Source organism: Kogia breviceps, chromosome 6, assembly GCF_026419965.1.
Source record: "Kogia breviceps isolate mKogBre1 chromosome 6, mKogBre1 haplotype 1, whole genome shotgun sequence".
NCBI classification, from domain to species: domain Eukaryota; kingdom Metazoa; phylum Chordata; class Mammalia; order Artiodactyla; family Physeteridae; genus Kogia; species Kogia breviceps.
Genome location: NC_081315.1, coordinates 55,491,575 through 55,510,995, shown reverse-complemented (window position 1 = coordinate 55,510,995; position 19,421 = coordinate 55,491,575). Strand labels below are relative to the sequence as shown.

The 19,421-nt window shown below is 36.0% G+C and overlaps 2 protein-coding genes across 4 annotated transcripts in view; one reads left to right on the top strand and one right to left on the bottom strand.

Moving 5' to 3' along the window:
* The window catches only part of RASSF6 (Ras association domain family member 6), a 60,461-nt gene extending 50,656 nt beyond the window's left edge, over positions 1 to 9,805 (top strand). For 2 of the 3 annotated variants that reach the window (XM_067036931.1, XM_067036929.1), the window contains exons 9-11: positions 5,175 to 5,293; positions 5,389 to 5,486; positions 5,584 to 6,330. In XM_067036931.1, the coding sequence (XP_066893032.1) occupies positions 5,175 to 5,293; positions 5,389 to 5,486; positions 5,584 to 5,659 (293 nt within the window). In that variant the 3' untranslated portion in view covers positions 5,660 to 6,330. Of the gene's footprint in view, positions 1 to 5,174; positions 5,294 to 5,388; positions 5,487 to 5,583; positions 6,331 to 8,825 lie in introns of those variants that run through there. The other variant, XM_067036930.1, reaches the window with a different exon arrangement.
* A 2,023-nt stretch (positions 9,806 to 11,828) lies between these two features.
* Positions 11,829 to 19,421, bottom strand: part of LOC131758158 (alpha-fetoprotein-like) — a 38,016-nt gene continuing 30,423 nt past the window's right edge. The window contains exons 13-14 of the mRNA XM_059066111.1: positions 18,670 to 18,802; positions 11,829 to 11,873 (exon numbers count right to left, since the gene is read on the bottom strand). Coding sequence (XP_058922094.1) covers positions 11,829 to 11,873; positions 18,670 to 18,802 — 178 coding nt within the window. The remainder of the gene's footprint in view (positions 11,874 to 18,669; positions 18,803 to 19,421) is intronic.

Here is a 19,421-nt window from a genome sequence, read left to right as displayed (position 1 = left end):
AGGAAACACTCCCATTTACCATTGCAACAAACATAATAAAATACCTAGGAATAAACTTACCTAGGGAGACAAAAGACCTGTATGCAGGAAACTATAATACACTGATGAAAGAAATGAAAGATGATACAGAAAGATGGAGAGATATACCATGTTCTTGGATTGGAAGAATCAACATTGTGAAAATGACTATACTACCCAAAGCAATCTACAGATTCTTTGCAATCCCTAACAAACTACCAATGGCATTTTTCACAGAACTAGAACCAAAAAAATCTTAAAATTTGTATGGAGACACAAAAGACCCCGAATAGCCGAAGCAGTCTTGAGGGAAAAAAATGGAGCTAGAGGAATCAGACTCCCTGACTTCAGACTATAGTACAAAGCTACAGTAATCAAAACAATATGGTACTGGCACAAAAACAGAAATATAGATCAATGGAACAGGATAGAAAGCCCAGAGATAAACCCACGCACCTATGGTCAACTAATCTATGACAAATTGGCAAGGATATATAATGGAGAAAAGACAGCCTCTTCAATAAGTGGTGCTGGGAAAATGGGACAGCTACATGTAAAAGAATGAAATTAGAACACTCCCTAACACCATACACAAAAATAAACTCAAAATGCATTAAAGACCTAAATGTAAGACCAGGCACTATAAAACTCTTTGAGGAAAATATAGGCAGAACACTCTTTGACATAAACCACTGCAAGATATTTTTTGATCCACCTCCTAGAGTAATGGAAATAAAAACAAAAATAAACAAGTGGGACCTAATGAAACTTCAAAGGTTTTGCACAGCAAAGGAAACCATAAACAAGATGAAAAGACAACCCTCAGAATGGGAGAAAATATTTGCAAATGAATCATTAGACAAAGGATTAATCTCCAAAATATATAAACAGCTCATGCAGCTCAATAGTAAAAAAACAAACAACCCAATCCAAAAATGGGCAGAAGACCTAAATAGACATTTCTCCATAGAAGACATACAGATGGCCAAGAAGCACATGAAATGCTGCTCAACATCACTAATTATTAGAGAAATGCAAATCAAAACTACAATGAAGTATCACCTCACACCAGTTAGAATGGGTATCATCAGAAAATCTACAAACAACAAATGCTGGAGAGGGTGTGGAGAAAAGGGAACCCTCTTGCACTGTTGGTGGGAATGTAAATTGACACGGCCACTATGGAGAACAGTATGGAGTTTCCTTAAAGAACTAGGAATAGAATTACCATATGACCCAGCAATCCCACTACTGGGCATATACCCAGAAAAAAACATAATTCAAAAAGACACATGCACCCCAATGTTCATTGCAGCACTGTTTACAATAGCCAGGTCATTGAAGCAACCTAAATGCCCATCGACAGATGAATGGATAAAGCAGATGTGGTACATATATACAATGGAATATTACTCAGCCATAAAAAGGAATGAAATTGGGTCATTTGTAGAGACGTGGATGCATCTAGAGACTGTCATACAGAGTGAAGTGAGTCAGAAAGAGAAAAACAAATATATATTAACGCATATATGTGGAACCTAGGAAATGGTACAGATGAACGGGTTTGCAGGGCAGATATTGAGACACAGATGTAGAGAACAAACGTATGGACACCAAGCGGGAAAAGCAGCCAGGGATGGGGGTGCGGGGGTGATGAATTGGGAGATTGGGATTGACACATATACACTGATGTGGATAAAATGGACGACTAATATGAAAATAAATAATTTTTTAAAAAAGAAAAAGAAAGATACAAGCATTATGAAGAATATCAGAAAAAGATTAATACCTACAATATCAAAAAGTTCTTGCAAAATGATAGTGAAAAGACAATCCCATAAAAATAAAGTATGATAAAGCAATTGAAAGAATAACAAAGTAACCAGTAAATATTTTTAGGAAAGTCTTAAACTCAAGGAAATACAAGTATTAAAGGAAATGCAGAAGTTAAGGAAATGTAAATTCAATCCTTAAATTCAATGTAATATTATCACCTATGTCTGGTGTGGATAAGGGTAAAAGCGTATGTTCTGGCAATTCTGGTGAAGATCTGTCCACTTTCTTAAAATTCATTCTAGCAACATTTGTTAAAATCCACAGTATATATATCCTTTAACCCAGCAATTCCACTGGTGAGAATCTGTTTCAGAAAAATAAAAGGACTACTGCCTACAGGTTTATGTGCAAGGCTATTTATAATGACAAAAAGCTAAAGGCAAAGTTACCCGTCATAGAGGAATGATTTAATAAGTGATTATTATGCAACCATTAAATGAAATGAGTTAGATCTATACCAGTTGAATGGAAGGTTCTATAATATACATTTAATTAAAAATGCAAGATGCCTATAAATGTATATAGTATGATCCCATTTTTAAAAAACAATTATAAACCCCTATTTATATATGTAGTTTATATGATCGCATGATCAGGGAGAAAGGTATGGAAAGATAAATACCAATCCATTAACATTGATTACTTGGTTAGGGGGTTGGGGAGATACAGAAAAGACAATGGGAAGGAGAAAAAGCATACAAGGAAAAAACAAATTATGATTTTTAAAAATATATGTGTACAATAAAAATAGCAAGTGTGATACGACCACCTTTATGTATTGTTTGTGTGTGTGCATAAAGAGATATGTGAAGGGATGGCCACAAAAAATGAAAAGCTGCTTATCCTAGAGTTCTGGGATTCCAGGTGATTTTTACTTTCTGCCTTATTCTTTTCCTCATAATTACAGTAGTATGTATGTTATTGAGGAATAATTCGGAATAACTGACAAATATAATCGTATATATTTAAAGTGTATAATGTGATGATTGGACATACATGTACACTGTGCAATGATTACCAAGATCAAGATAATCAACACGTCCATCAGCCTACATAGTTAACTTTTTTTTCTTGGGCTAAGAATGCTTAAGATCTACTCTCAGCAACTTTCAAGTGTACATTAGATCCTCAGAAATTATTCTTCTAATAACTGAAAATTTGTACTCTTTGACCCATATAACCTCCTTTCCCCTTACCAATATGTATGTTATTTTTAAAATCAGGGGAAAATGCCTATTTTTACTGTAAAATGTAGTTATTTCAATTTTACCTGTGAAAATTATGTTTTCTTTTATATTGTGTCAAAATTTCTTATACATGAAATCCAGAACTGAAGATAACCATAACTAGGACCTTTTTAGGGACCAGGAATAGAGAAAAGAATGGAGCGTATAGAACCTGTTTGGGTAGTAATGTGGAAAATAGATAGCTGTGTTTTTTAATACCTTTTATCTACTAAGCGCATGATCTATAACAGTGTTTCTCGAATTATAGCACCCTTCAGAATTACCTGGAGAGTTCATTTAAAACACAAATTCTCAAGCCCCTCCAGATCTGAGGACAGTCTGGGAATGCATATTTCTAATAATTATCCCAGGTGACCATGAAGCAAGGAACATTGCCCTGTGATATCAAGAATGAAGCAAATCGAGGATGCAAAACAATACAAGATATAAAGGTCAGAAGAGGATTCTGGTGGGTTAATGACAGGAGCTAAATTATGGGGTTCCCCGTTGCTTCAGAAAAGGTAGAGGAATTAAAGCAATGAACACTGACTCTGTGGACATAGGAATGGATGTCACTTTAATTGTGGGGAAGCTGGACTTCTATGTTCTAGATCCTCTCTTGCCCTTTTTCCTGGGGTAAGTCTAGTCCAGGGGATGAGAACAGTTCTGACACTTGGAACTTTTAAAAGCCCAAGGAAACAAATGATACTGTAGAAAGGACTAACTGGTCCACCTTTTCCCCTTCAGTCTACTTCAACAGAGCAGACAGATTATTCTTTAACCATGGAAGTCAGACCATGTCACACCTCTTCTTAGATCCTCCAATGGTCTCTCTTCTGACAGTAAAGTCACAGTCTTTGTGCTGGTTCCATTACCTCTTCTCTTCATCGTTTAACAACCCTCCCCTCATCTCCATGCCAGCCACCCTGTTCCTTTGCTGCTCCTTGACACCATTAGGCATGCACTGACCTCAGAGGTGCTCTATTTATTTACTTACCCTTTTGGGACACACTTCCCCTAAATAGCTTCATGATTCCTCTCTCATCTCCTTCAGGTCTTTGCTCAAATGTTACATCTTCAGTGAGGCCTTCCTCCACCACCCTACAATAATTGCAAACTTCTCCCCTGCACACACATATTTACACATGTGCATGCTTTCTACCCCCTCCCTTGCTTTATTTTTTCCCCTGAATACTTATCACTATATGTGACATGTCTTACTGATGTATCTTCCTTATCATCTTCTCCACTAGAGTGTAAGGTTCATGAGGGAAGTGATTTTACTCTGCTTTGTTCTGTAGTGTACCCAGTATAGGGAACAAGGCCTGGTACATAGTTGGAACTCAAAAAATAATTTGAGGAAGGAAGGAGGAAAGAAAATGAATGTAAAGGCACTGTGTCCTAAAATGAAATCACAGGGGTGAAACTACTTCAACAGAAAGCTAGAAGTATTTTGTGGTGGGAGTATTTGTGACTTTTGGAAATTTGAAGTTCTGGGACTATACCGAATAGGAAGTAATTTTTTTTCTCATCTCATTATTATGGTTGAATGGATGAAGTCCACAATTTAATGAAATAATAAAAAATACCCCTGATGAGAATAACAATTCTGAATATATTTTTAAGAAAAGCCAAGGATTGGATGTGGGGTGAGAGAGAAATGAAGAACTGAAGATAATTACAAAGTTTTGGATCTGAACTATTCGAAAGATAGAATTACATTAATGTAACTAGGGAAGATCAATAAATATTTGTTGAATGAGTGAAAAATTGTAAAAAATTTTTTAGGAATGTTGCATGATAAAAGGCATAAATGGGACTGAAGATTTGACTGAACATCCAAACCAAAGGCAAAGTTGGCATTCTGAGATAGAAAGTCAAACCCTGAAGGATAGCAAGAGAAAGAAGTCCATTTTTAGTTCATTTAAAGGTTTTAATTTCAACTTACATTTTTGAGTGAGTTCCTCCTGTTGTATATTCTTTTTAGGTCTTTCGAAGTGAGCTGAAGAAGCAAAATGAATGGACAAGTTATGTTTCTTTTTTTTTCTCTAGAATGGACTCCTGACTGTAGTTGATTCTTATTTTCATTTGCAGAGCAGAGACGGCTAAAGAAAACAGACATTCCGCTACTGCATAGACTCCTACAGGGACCATCCAAAAAGAATGCTCGCATTTTCCTCATGGATAAAGATGCAGAAGAAATTAGCAGTGATGTATGGATGCCATTGCCCTGAATCTGTCTTTGCCCTCTCCTCACTCAGCATCTCTCACACAAATGCTCTGCTTTTTTTGTTTGTTTTTCTTTTAGGTGGCTCAGTATATTAACTTTCATTTTTCTCTCCTGGAATCCATCCTTCAAAGATTAAATGAAGAAGAGAAAAGAGAGATTCAAAGAACAATAACAAAGTAAGTTAAGAGCTTGCACATTGGGTGCTTCGCACTTTAATAGGTTCAAGGCACAAAATGTGTCCAGTTGTTAATACTCTTTTTCTCCTTATTTCAGATTCAGTACAGAAAAGGCTATCATACTGAAATGTCTTCAAAGTAAGCAGGTAATAAAAACAGAGACAACAGTTTAGCAATACAGGTCACTATTGCTAAAACACTTCAACAAAATTAGAAGGGTGTTACAACTATTTGAGTGCATAAATTCTATATTTGCATTTATACAAATATGTGTGAACTTGAATCTGTAGGAAATGGAATGTGGAAAAAGCTTGTCTCTCTTTAAACTGAAGAGGTTAAGTAGGGTTCGCAGTTGGACTGAAGGAACTTGAATTTAGTTTCAGTAACTGGAATAAGCTCGGATACTATGTATTCCAAATAATTTTTATAGTAAAACACTCAATGAACTTGAATTTAAATGGCATCTTCAGATACCATGCAGCTTAAACTTATTTTAGCTTCAACTGTCAAGAGAACTCTCATCAACTGACTCTCAGAAATGATTCAGAAGTAAAAGCTGCCAGCTCTTAAAATAAAAAATCAGCACATTACTACCCCACCAAGGAATCGGATGGTGATGGTGTTTCACAGCTCCTTAAACTCTAGCCTTTTCATAAAATCTAGGACTATCTTTCTATGGATACGTGGCTTTGGGCTATCTATAACATCAGAGCTATCTGTCCTTTGGGATGGAAAAGATTATGGACTCTGTTAAGAAATCCAAATTGTAATTTTCTCAACCTGAGCCCTTCTTTATTTTCCCCCTCTGTTCTACTGATGACTTTTGAAAGTGTTCTTAAGCTTTTCTTTTGTCAATTGAATTAGTTTTCTTTATTTTTCCAAACATATCAAAGAGATTTAGTGTATTTTGTTGGCTAGACTAAGACTTGACCCATGATAACCATTTGTTGCTGAATGAATATAGAAGATAATGCGAAGCTGTGGTAGCCTAAGTTGGGCAGGAAATCTGGAGCTCTGCCCTTTTTCTCCAAGACAACTCATTCTACAAAACAACACTCAGGTTCCATCAAGTACACTTAACCAATCTGAAAAAGCACTGACAATGCCACAAGTATCATCTATGATTTTATTTACGAACTCTATATTAAAAGGGAGTTTTATGCAGCTCTTTTCCATTCCACTACTATTTCTATTTGCATTCCTCATAAGTATTGGATTAAACTGATTATATTACACACACTATGGGATAAGGTTGAATGTAATAAACCCAGTTGGAAGATCAATTATCAAAATATGAAACATGCTTAAGACAAAGGTATTACTTCTCAGTGTAACCAAATCCTAAACCAGACGAAAGTAAGTATGCTGTTAGCTTTCCAGTCCTCAGAAATCTCCTTTATTGAATAAGACATGGGCTTGCATCTTCATCCTATTATCTATCAGTTAATAAGAAAATCTTATCTCACAAAAATAAAGCAAATGTAATGGTTAAAATTCAGTATACTTATTTAAAGTAGTGTCAAGTATCTGCCATAAACATGACAAAAGATTCATCTTTAATATATTGAAAGTCTACAAAATGCATTAAAAAATACCATGCCTGGATAGAATAAATAAGACATATGGCTTGAAAAGTAAAATTGCAGAAGAGGAAATGCAAATGGCTACTAAGTATGTGAAAAAATATGTCTCTTAATAGTGATCAGTTGTGTTAGTCTGTGTCTAATCAGGAGACAGAAACACCCAGTCATTTAAACAGGGGAAATTTAATATAAAGAATTACTTAGCTGTGATGATAGAGTAACTATAAAAATGTGAAGAGCACTCCAAAGGGTACCCTAAGGCTGAGGAAGAATACCCCACAAAGGAAAGGCTTGGAGTGAGGAGCTGAGAGTTCACTGGAGAAGGTGTGGTTGCAGCCCAGTGGATAGGGGAGGCATTCTCTGGTTGCCCAGGACACAGCAGGGCTATAGTCATAGGACAACCAGGAACAGCCCTCTGGAGTGTGGATCAGGCAGGCAGGTGAACAGGGGGCTTGGGGCTTCTCTGCAGGCACAAAACCAGATCACAGAGTGTCGGTGTCTGGAGGTCCACAGGAAACAAAGTCTGGGGGCACAGGTAAGCAGAGGCTGAAGGGTAGGCACACAAATGAAGTCAGGGGCACTGCTGCCAGTGCTGCTAGGACTGGGGGGGCTGCAGGGGCCATCTCTGCAGGAACCTAATATACAACTCTGTGTATGCCTTGGACTGGGGCATCTTTGAGGCTGCATGGGACAAAGGTGGGGCAAGTGGCTTACCAGATGATCAGCCCCACAAGGCACTCTCTGGGAGCATGCACCAAGTTGAGAAGGTATGGAGAGTAATGATCTGAGCTAGGACACAGGCCTCTACTGGGCCTCCAGGCCGTGCCACCACAAACCAAATCAAAAGCTACAAAAAGGGTTGGAAGAGCACAAGATAAAGAAAGCTGCACCCTACAGGCAACTAGCACTGAAGAAACCACTCTGGGTAGAGCAGTGAAGGAAGAAAGTCAGCTTCCCAGAATCAGGGAAGACCAACTTCCTCCTACAATGTTTCTCCAGTGCCCCCTACTGACAAAGCATGACATCATGTAAGCTGCAAAGGAAGCATATAGAAAGGCTCCCATGTACATTTTCACAGACAACAACAAAGAGTGAATTTGGAGCAGAGACGCAATAAAATAACTGGCGTGTCAACAAAATGCAAAGCAAAGGAAAGTGAAATTCATCTATTAAAGAAGATTAAGAAATGATAATATTAAATACTCAACAAATTACAATGAGATGGGCACTTAAACTACTAGTAGAATTACAAATGAATATAACTTTCCTTGAAAGCAATCTAGTAATAAGTTCACCCTATAATTCTACTTGTAGGATCTTATATGAAAATAATCAGATATACAAAGACACTATGTAAAGATGATTATTATTTATTGTGATAAAAGGAAGTAAATAGCCTAATGTTCAAAAATAGGAAAAAAAGATTAAGGAAGGAAAGAAACATTTACCTATAGAATGTTATGCAGCTCTTAAATTGTTTTCTAATAAATTTTAATTATAAGAGTAAATTCTCCTTATGTATCTGGATAAGAATTTGGATACAATATCCAAAAGTTTATTATCCATAAGATATATAGATATATGTTTATATATATGTATGTATATTATTATTTGTACATAAACACTACAAACCAAAAACATGTTAAATGTGGTTATGTCTGGTTTGTAGAATTATGTATGGGTGATTCATGTTTTTCATGTTTTTCTACACTTGTTAAATAATCTGTTATGAACATGTATTGCTTTTTCTATTTAGGAAATAGAAAATTTATGATTAAAAAGTTGCCAACAAAAAAGTAGCAAGTACATGCAAGCACAGAGTTCTACTAGATGCAAAAAAATTCAAATAAATTATTCAAGTGAGATGTTAACATCACTACCGTGGTAGTTTTAACATATATGTATGAAGTCTTTGATACTCCTCCTCTCAAGATATGGAGCCTAATCTTCCTCACCTTGCCAATGGGCTGGACTTAGTAACTCACTTCTAAGGAACAGAGGAAAGCAGAAGTGCCAGGGTTTGGCTTTGGAGACTAGGTCAGAAAAGTCACTGTGGTGTCCTCCTTGCTTGTTCTCTTGGATTGCTGGCTCTGGAGGGAGCCAACTGCCACATCCAGAGTAGCCCTAGGGAAAGGCCTATATAACAGGAACTGAGACCTTCTTCCAAAAGCCCAAAAGCCAACAAGGAACTGAGGCACCCCGTCCACAGCCCACAGCTGTGGGAGTGCGCCATCGGCCAGCCCCAGTCAAGCCTTCAATGACTACAGCCCTAGCAAAGAGCTTGACTACAACCTCATGAGAGACCTGAGCCAAAAATTCCAGCTAAACCACTCCTGGATTCCTGATCATCAAAAAATGTGTGAGGTACGAAATGTTTATTGTAGTATGCTGCTATGTTTTAGGATAATTTGTTACATCACAATAGATAACTGATATAATTTCTGAGACAAAAATCTGTTCACTTCAGAGTCATCTTTACATAATACAAGAATATAAACTTTTGTCACAAAACCATTCATCCTTGTTTTAGTTGGTCCAAATATTTCACTACCAGTGACATATTATTTCAAATTCAGTTCTAGATAATGTTATACTTATTAATGGTAGAGGACCTGTCACATTCATCTTTGTATACTTTGTTGTACTTAATATGGTGTCCTGTGTATTGGATGTGCTCAATAAAAATCAGTTGAATAAAGGACTGAATGAATTAATGAATGAATAAAAGAATGAGTGAATAAATTGTCTAAAATATTTTTTTTAATCCCCTGTATATATGCCTCCATTTTCACAAATCTGATCTACTAGCTAAAAACATATTGAAACTTTCCTATATGGCTTTCCCTAATATGGTGGTGTATTTTATCATCTCTTGGCAGTATGAAATATACAGTTAGGCAGTGTTACTATGGAATTTTGTTTAGGGTTGTTCAGCTTGGCTTCAAGAACTGAAGAAATCCATTTGCAAGGCAGCTGATGAGGTGGAAAAGATGGCACATGTATCTATTATATTGAGATATCTACATGTGAAAGGAAAGGAATAGGATGCAATTCAAGAGGGCAAAACCCTCAACAGCATCCATTTCTCTTCTAAATAACAGCTAAACTATTAGACTGAGACATTTGAAATTGTCCATATTTGGCCTACAAAAGCAACAATTTTATACTGTTGAAACTAACCATACTTAGCATTTGCCTTACATAGATCAACTCATTTAACATCCATTACACTCCTGTGAAGAAATTAATCTTTCAACCTGATTTTAAAGATGAGAAAAGTAAGCCATGGAGAGGTTAGATTTGCTAAGCTCTTTAGTAAAAGACTGAGGTAGGATTTGAACTTATGGCTCCAGAACCCACACTCTTAACCACTGGAATATATGGCCTCACCCTAATTACTCACCCTCAAGTGGCATCTCTCTGTCTTCATCTGTAATATAGAAATAATAGTACCTACTTCATTATACGGTTGTAGGAGTTATAGGAATAAAGGCTGACACTTTGCACATAAGAAGTGTGTGATAAATATTAGCTATTGTTATAACTAAACTATAATATGTCCTCACCCAACACTGTAGCCTAGGCTTTCACTAAGTCTTACTGCCCACAACTACTTTATTCTTGTCTCAAAAGCCACCCATCTGAATCACTCACCATTCGCGCTCACACTCTCCACATCTATCTGTTAAAACATGCCTATTTTCTAGTCATTGGCCAGGGTCACTCCTTCCATGAACTTTCCTGGTCTCTGTGGCTATGTGTGATCTCAAACTCCTGGGTTCCACATTAATTAGTTCTGCTCTTGTGACACTGGCAATGTGAAATCTGCCCATTATTATAATTCCTTATGTGTTTATATCTTGTTTAAATTCATTAGTGATCTGGCCATATCATATTCATATTATTCCCTGCAACACCTAGCACAGTGTGTTGAATACAATCAATACTTAAATGTTTATTGGATTTCATTTGCTGGTATATATGCACATGCTGAAATTACTGGAGTAAGGAAAAAACTGAAATCAAGTAAAGAGCACTATAATGAGAATTAAACATTTTCTCTAACCAAAATCAGCACTAAAATATCACTGCTTGTTTTTACTTCATTACACACAAAAATAATCTGCAAAACTAAGTCAAAACGATAAGTTCTTTATGTCATTTATGCCAGGATTTCCAGGGAAAAGACTACTATTACAAATCATCACTGAAAGCTCAAGGGAATATAAATACGTTAGGACTCCTTGGTGACAATGTCAACGTCACATATCTCGGGTAAAGATGAAAGGGAATACAGTCATGTAAGTACCTTTATTGGAAAACACATTTCATTCAGTTCATCAATAATCATTTTCAGTAGTCGTACAGATAGAAACCACAAATGGCAGTTGGGGGTCTTTTTCACTCCAGAAACCCAGCAGCCAGGTCCCAGTTCGATGTGGCAGCTCATTACATCCACCTGATGTTTTGAAAGGCCCCTTGGTTTCATATTTCTGTTGCTGCTTCTGAGAAGTAGAAAGCTTATGGGGAGACAGAAGGGATGGAAGTGGGTTGTAGGAGAGTTACAATAAGTAGATTTCTCTGCTGAGTAGGAAAGGAGAGATTTAGTGTAGACTAGTTAATGTTCCTGAGTAACATTGCTAGTAGCTGAAAAATGAAGTTGATTCTTCTTTTGAATATTAGACATGCATTTCATTATTCATGAAAAACAAAAAGCAGTTCTCAGCAAAGTTTGTACATTGATATATGCTGGAATCATTTAGCCTCCCAAAAGAGACTGGCACTTTTTGATCAGTTTGGACCCCTAAAAAAAAGCAAATAAGCACATCTGTGAGAAAGAGAAAACAGTTAAGCTGCTCTGATCCTCAAACAGAAAATCTTTAAGACTTCCCTTTTGCATGCCTGAGATGGGTTCTAATATGCCTGCCTCTCAAGGTCTCAGAATTTCTCACAGTCCCTTAGCTTAAGGACTTAATTAACTGCAATGCCTCATCCACTTTCAGGACCCCAGATTTAGAATAAATAAAAATTTGCTTCCTCCTCACAAAAATATGACACTCTTTTGCTGCAGGGTAAGAATGAACAATCAATGTCAGCTTCTCGCTGCATTTTAAAACAGCTCTAGGGTAATCCCATACTAAATCACTACATATTCAGGTATAGAAATTCAAGAGGAAAAAAACCACTAAAATTGATCAGATTATCTCTACTCCCTTCATATGTACTGGTGTGGACCTTGATATTAAGTCTGAAAGTTTTCCCCAATTTGTACCTGTATAGTCCTTATTCAAATAAAAATCATTTGTGGAAGCCCAAGTAGATAAAAGTGAAATCTTTAGCTTAGTGGAAATGGGACCCCTAGAACTCCACTGCTAAGGTATGAACACACACACATCTGAGGGATAGATGACTCGCACTCTTAAGAGCCTCTAGGATCCTGTAGAAAATGGTTAGAAGTCTAGTAATTTAGTTCTTCCCACCTTCAAACAGTACCACACCTAGATTGTCTAGAAAGATTGAAATCTATTTAGGTTTGTTTTTAAAAATACCTCTGGAATTTACGTATCCTTACTTCCACGGCGACCCATGACTTTTTTTGTTTTGCTTTGTTTGAATGTTAATTTATTTCCTTTTCTAAATTCATGTTTTAAAATGGAATAGTTAATTTACAATGTTGTATTAGATTCAGGTATACAGCAAAGTGATTCAAGTATATACATCTATTCTTTTTCAGATTCTTTTCCATGATAGGTTATTACAAGGCATTGAATATAGTTCCCTGTGCTATATGGTAGATCCTCGTTGTTTATCTATTTTATACACAGTAGTGTGTATATGTTAATCTCAAACTCCTAATTTATCACCGCGCCCCCCGCCATCCCCTCTGGTAACCATTAAGTTTGTTTTCTATGTCTGTGAGTCTATTTCTGTTTTGGAAATAAGTTCATTTGTATCATTTTTTAGATTCCACATAGAAGTTGTATCATATGGTATTTGTCTTTCTCTGTCTGACTCACTTCACTTAGTATGATTATCTCTAGGTCCATCCATGTTGCTGCAAATGGCATTACTTCACTCTTTTTTATGGCTGAGTAATATTCCACTTTGTATATATATCACATCTCCTTTGTCCATTCATCTGTTGATGGACATTTAGGTTGCTTCCGTGTCTTGACTATTGTAAATAGTGCTGCTATGAACATTGGAGTGCATGTATCTTTTTGAATTAGAGTTTTCATCTTTTCTGAATATATGCTCAGGAGCAGGATTGCTGGATCATATAGTAGCTCTATTTTTAGTTTTTTAAGGAACCTCCATACAGTTCTCCATAGTGGCTGCACCAATTTACATTCCCACCAACAGTGTAGGAGGGTTCCTTTTCTCTCCACACCCTCTCCAGCATTTATTATTTGTGGACCTTTTAATGACGGCCATTCTGACTGGTGTGAGGTGATACCTCATTGTAGTTTTGATTTGCATTTCTCTAATAATTAGTGATATTGAGCATCTTTTCATGTGCCTGTTGGCCATCTGTATGTCTTCTTTGGAGAAATGTCTATTTAGGTCTTCTGCCCATTTTTTGATTGGATTGTTTGGTTTTTTGGTATTAAGCTGTATGAGCTGTTTGTATGTTTTGGAAATTAATCCCTTGTCTGTAGCATTGTTTGCAAATATTTTCTTCCAGCCTGTACGTTGTCTGTATGGGAGACTGCTAACCTGTCATCCATCTGAAGACTTTGGAATAAACATTACTAGCCTATTTCTCCAAATCCTGTGACATGCTTTTCAAACGTTTTTACATTCTAGATACTGCTGGACAACTTGCCAAGATCCTTTTAAAATGGGTCACCTCTCATCTCTTTTGAAATCCCAATTCAATAATAGTAACAATATACCGGAAAGAATAAAGCCTACTGATGCTAAAAAGAAAAAAAAAATCAATGTAAGAGCTATAATGAACTTCTGAAAAACAGTCATTGGTGTGATATTAATCAACCTATCAAAATGCAGAGATAGAAGCTCAGAATAGTAACATTAGAGAAGTACCAGTAAAAGACCAGAAAGTCATTGATTTCTGAGCTGCTTTGGTTCTTATCTCCTGCTCAGCCCATTTTTTTAAACTTCCTAAAGATTCCTGAAGTCACAACCATCCTTTAAATATACTAATTTTTACTTAGGTTAGCCAGAATTTGATCCTATTATTTACAACTAAAGAAACCCAACTAACATACCAGCTTAAAAAATAACTGTGTAAATATATGGGTGAAATAATATTTAAATATGCAAGGGCCCCTAAAGTTTATCACCCAGGTGCCCATTCTGAAAAAATACATAAATACATACATACCTAACTTAAGAATGTAGCAAAAAAAAACCTTAAAAGAATCCAAGAAAAAAACACAAAATGGGATGTTAGAAATAGTCCATTTTACCCAGAGTTACACTTAAAAAGAAACTCTTAGTGGACAACCATAAATCAGTCCCAGAAATAACTAAATCCAAACTGAAAGATTAAGTCAGAGGACTTTTCAAATGTTATCAAACTTTAAGTTTCAAGTCTTATCAAACTTTAAGATGATAGAATATTCTATTAAAAAAGCTGTATAATTAAGAACCTGATATAATTTAGCGGTGTGATATATTTTAGTGGTGTGATGAAAGTAGATGCTTTATTTGTCAACATGGAAAAAGAATGGTAATTAGAAACTCTCAAAAAAGAAGGATGTACTAGGAAATCATAGTCCAGATATGTAAAACTAAATAAATGTGGCATATTTTCTGCAGTTGATAGTAAGAAAAAAGACTTCATTTAATCTTGACACTTTTTAAGTGATCCAGGATAAGTCATTGAACTATTGGTCAATCCATTCATTGTACGGCTGTAAATAATATTACAGTTAAACACACTATTGAACACTATTTAATGGCTTCCAGTTTTTGTATCAACCTATTGACAAAGCATATAAACCTTACATTTACAAAGCAGGATGAATAAACCTAGACAGTGTGGAAGTAATGGTATAGCTTCAAAAAGGAAAGCTGGCAAAGAAATCAAAAGAAGTTTAGACATGTTAATTATGTTTTGGAAAATCACTAGATGCTGATTGAAGTAGAAGGACCAAGAAATAGAGTATAACGAATAAAAGAGCTAAAACTACAAAAATACTTTACCTAAAAAAAAAAAATTGAGAGTCTACTGGCAGTATTGTCGAAGTTAGTGTAAGAGTACTATATTCTTTAAGTGACAGCAGTATTTTTAAAAACTATTAAAGTAATAATGGTAATCACTAGGAATACTAAAAGTGAAAACTTAAATTGCTTACCTTTTGGGAATAGGAAATGTACCCTGCCCTTCTGTCTGAACTCTTGACATGTTCATATATTACTTATGTAATTTTCAAAACTTGTGTAATGTATCATAAGAAACTAAATACAGTATCCCAGAGTGACCTGATCCATGTGGTTGCAATATCTGATCCTTAATCTGATCCTTGTTTTTTCTCCAGAATTGCATCCCAGGATTGCAGTAGCTTTGATAGTAGACCCATCAAGTTGTAAGCATAGGCTACTTAAACCAGCAAGTCTTTCCACATGAACTTGTGTTGAGTCACAACTAAAAGCAGAACTTTGCTTTTATTATTGTTAAATTTCATGTATTATTTTCAAACCATCATTTCAACCTGCCCAAATTCCTGCTAATTCTTGTTAACTTTCTTCTATGTTATATTCTGTTGGGTGACAGATAAGTATCTCAGGCTACAATTATCATTCTCCACTGACCTGGAAGAGAGAATTTCTGAGTAGTTTTCTCCTTAAAACTGCTGAAGTCTACAATTCACATTATTATTTCATGAAATATGAAATTCCTTTTCTTTGGAAGATCCAAATTCACCTTGTATGGCTGAGTTTCTTATTTAATTCCTCTTTTTGTTTTATTCTTATTCTTACCAACATTCCAACATTAATTTTGGTTCACTTTTTTCTCCTTAGAATTTTCCTGCATCCTGGTTTACTTCTCAAAATATGTCTTCCATCTTGTCTAAAAATGTTTTACCCTCCCACTAGCCAAAGCTAGAAAGGCAGTCTTCAAACCTGCCCACTTTCTCTTTTAACAGGCAGAACAGATTCATATAATTGACTATTCTAATCTCAGAAAAGAAAACAAAGAAAATGCATGTAGGTCCCTGGAGCAGTTAGTCTAACTTGGAACATCTACAGACCGCTAATTGGCTAAGCCTCTTCACTTCTGGGATTTTGGTTCCATGGAGACTCCCAAAGCCACTAGGTATTATTCCTTTGCATTACAGTCAAACCTAGATCTCTTCCACAAACATAGAGGCACAAAGACTCACCAAAATTCTTGATAATAAGATTCCAAAATATTTCCATCATATATTCCTATATTTTTTGCTAAGCCTATTCATATAAGGTTATTGCTTTTATATTCCAGTCTTACCTTTGTATTTAATGTCCCCCAAATCTTTCACTTCCTTTCATAAATAGGTTATTTTTCAATTGTTTTATTATTTTTGTTACTGTCCTTGGTTCTAACTACTCACCAAGTTAGATATATAAAAATATTGGGAAGGGAGGGGGGAAACAGTTTATGATTATCTACTTTCACCTTAGGAAAGTGGTTCTTAAAGTGGTCACCAAACCAGCAGCATCAGTAGCACCTGGGAACTTGTTAGAAATGCATATAATCAGACCCCACCCTAGCTCTATTAAATCAGGAATGCTGGGGATAGAAAACATTGATTTTGTTTTAACAAGCCCTCCAAGTAACTCTGATGCACATGAATATTTCAGAATCACCTCCTTAAAATAATCATATGGAGATATATACTTGGTCGAACTTTATAGATGGTGCAGAATTACATACAATAAGCATTTCTATCTGAAGAAGTTCATCTAGCAAATTTTAATTAACATGATATATTCTTCAGATAGCCCCTATTTGTGGAGAAATCCTAAAAGAAAGTAGAGAGGGAAGGGGAGGAAAGGGGAAAAGTTTGGGCTTTTCAACGACTAGGTTGAAGAGCACTGTCAGACAAAGTGTGGGAAAAAAAGCACACAGAAATCTTCCTATCATGCTATTGATGAAATAGTTCAAGCAAGAAGCATTCACACTCAAGAGCGAGAACACTTCAAGAAAATTCCTTTGGGAATTTTTTGGCACAGGCCCTTCTGCAAAAATGTTTATCTGTGTGGATATGGGGTTGTTACTCAGGTAGAGATCTGTTTTCTGAATGTTTTACAAAAAAGTGAAAGGGCTTTAAAGTAAATAAATGGGCACTTGTGACTATTTTCATTTTGTGTATCAGCTGGTCTGGGAGTCAGCAAAATACCTTTGTGAACAGCCAGGTAATATTTGGAGCTCTGCAGTTCATTCAGTCTGTCACAACTACTCAGTCTTACAACTACTCAATTCTGCTGTTGTAAAAAGTGGCCATAGACAACACGTAAATAAATGGGCAAAGCTGTGTGCCAACACAACCTTGTTTACATAAACAGGGAGTGGAACTGAATTAGCCAGAGGGGTGTAGTTTGTCTACCTTTGACTAGACCATAGATATATGACTTTTAACATAAGCACATGTACAGTTTAGGTGAAAAAGCAGAAAAGAGCCACTGAAGGTAATTGAGGCATTCATGAAAATTGTTACCTGTGAAAACGTTTCCCTGGGCCACTGCTAAACCTAGTCCTAACTAGGACTAACTAGCCCCAGCCTGTTTTGACTGTAAAGTCTGCTATATTATATTTTATTTTTTGAACCACACGCTTGCATTCTTCTACTCGGATACTATTACCTACTATATCCTAGTTTCTGCTTCTCAAGTCATGTCCCCAGGAGAACGGTCCATCCCAGGTCCCCTCCATGAATTTACATGAATTTTCTATGCCACACAGGGATGGTAGGATTGCCATGATATTCTTAGAAATTTAAGTCATACAACGTTACCATCTTATGAAAAGTCATTTGCTTGTTAACTGTATGCAATTAGATTAGTTACACAAAACAGTCTCCTGGTACTCAGTTGGGTGTGTATGCACAAAGAGACACTTTTTTCTGGTCACTGTTCTTTTCTCTTTCTATTCTTCAACCCCCTGTTCTAATGACCTGCCACTGAGAAAATGCAATCCTTTTCACCTAAGCCGGTTTCCTAGTTAAGCCCCAAACTACATTTGGTGACTCTTCCTGATTATGCCCCCAGAAATTTCTAGAATGAAGCTACAGTTTTCCCAGACAGGTCTTTAAACTGTTATTTCTTTAATATTTCTCTATAGTTCCAAGGACACCATTCCTCTATAACGAGAAAGTCTTCAACTAATCATTCTTCCTCCCACCCTTAGTCCTAAACATCTCAGTTCATCTGGTGTCATGACTTTGTATTTATCTTTATTCATGTCTAACATGCCTGGTTCCCTCAAATGAACATAAATATTAACATATCTTAAACCCAAATATAGTCAATTACAGCAATCCACTTAAACTGTGATTTTCTCCTAATCCATTCATGATTGGCATGGAGAAAGGATTTTTTTTTTTAACTTTACCCTAAGAGTGCTATGAGAATAGACAAGGAAACAGAGATACCTCTTCTTGGAGACACATTTCACTTTTCTCTGTTTGACAGCACATCTCCACCAGATGAGCAAAATCCACAATAACTGATTGGAACTGCGTCTCTGCTGCATATGGTTCCTGCTTCACAAGGTTGCTGAGGAGTCTGAATAAGAAATGAGTGGCAAAAATACAAGCACTCCCTGAGTGCTAAAAGGCCAGCTTGCAAACCTGCCTTACTTATTTAAAGCTGCACACCACCCATGCCTTTGCATAGCTCTCACTCTTAAGTTTACAGGCCCTGAAAATGCCCTGATGTCCTCATAGTTTTCACAGTATCCATCTCCATCTTTTATGCAACATATTTTTCTTCAAGCACATCTCATCAATATAACTATTATATTAAATTTAATTACCTTTATGTAATTATTACTAGGGTAAAAATTATTTTCTATTTTTATTACATTGGGTGGTAAATAGGTTATAAAATAAATTACCTTTTCCTATAATATTTTGTTATGAACAACATTTATTCTAAACTAACTTCCCAATAACTATTACAAGTATAACACACCTGGAAGTTGAGGCCCCCTTCTATGTTATTAATAATAAAACCAATACTCTAATTTGAAACTTCAGTAGTTTGACAATCATCTCAGATTTCCCTCACAGAATGAGTTTCCCCACAACTATATAAACATCGGTGTTTCAACCACTTCGAATATTTAAAATTATAACCTGGTTTCTGTCTCTCTATTTAATAAAATAGTATCCCAAATCTTCCA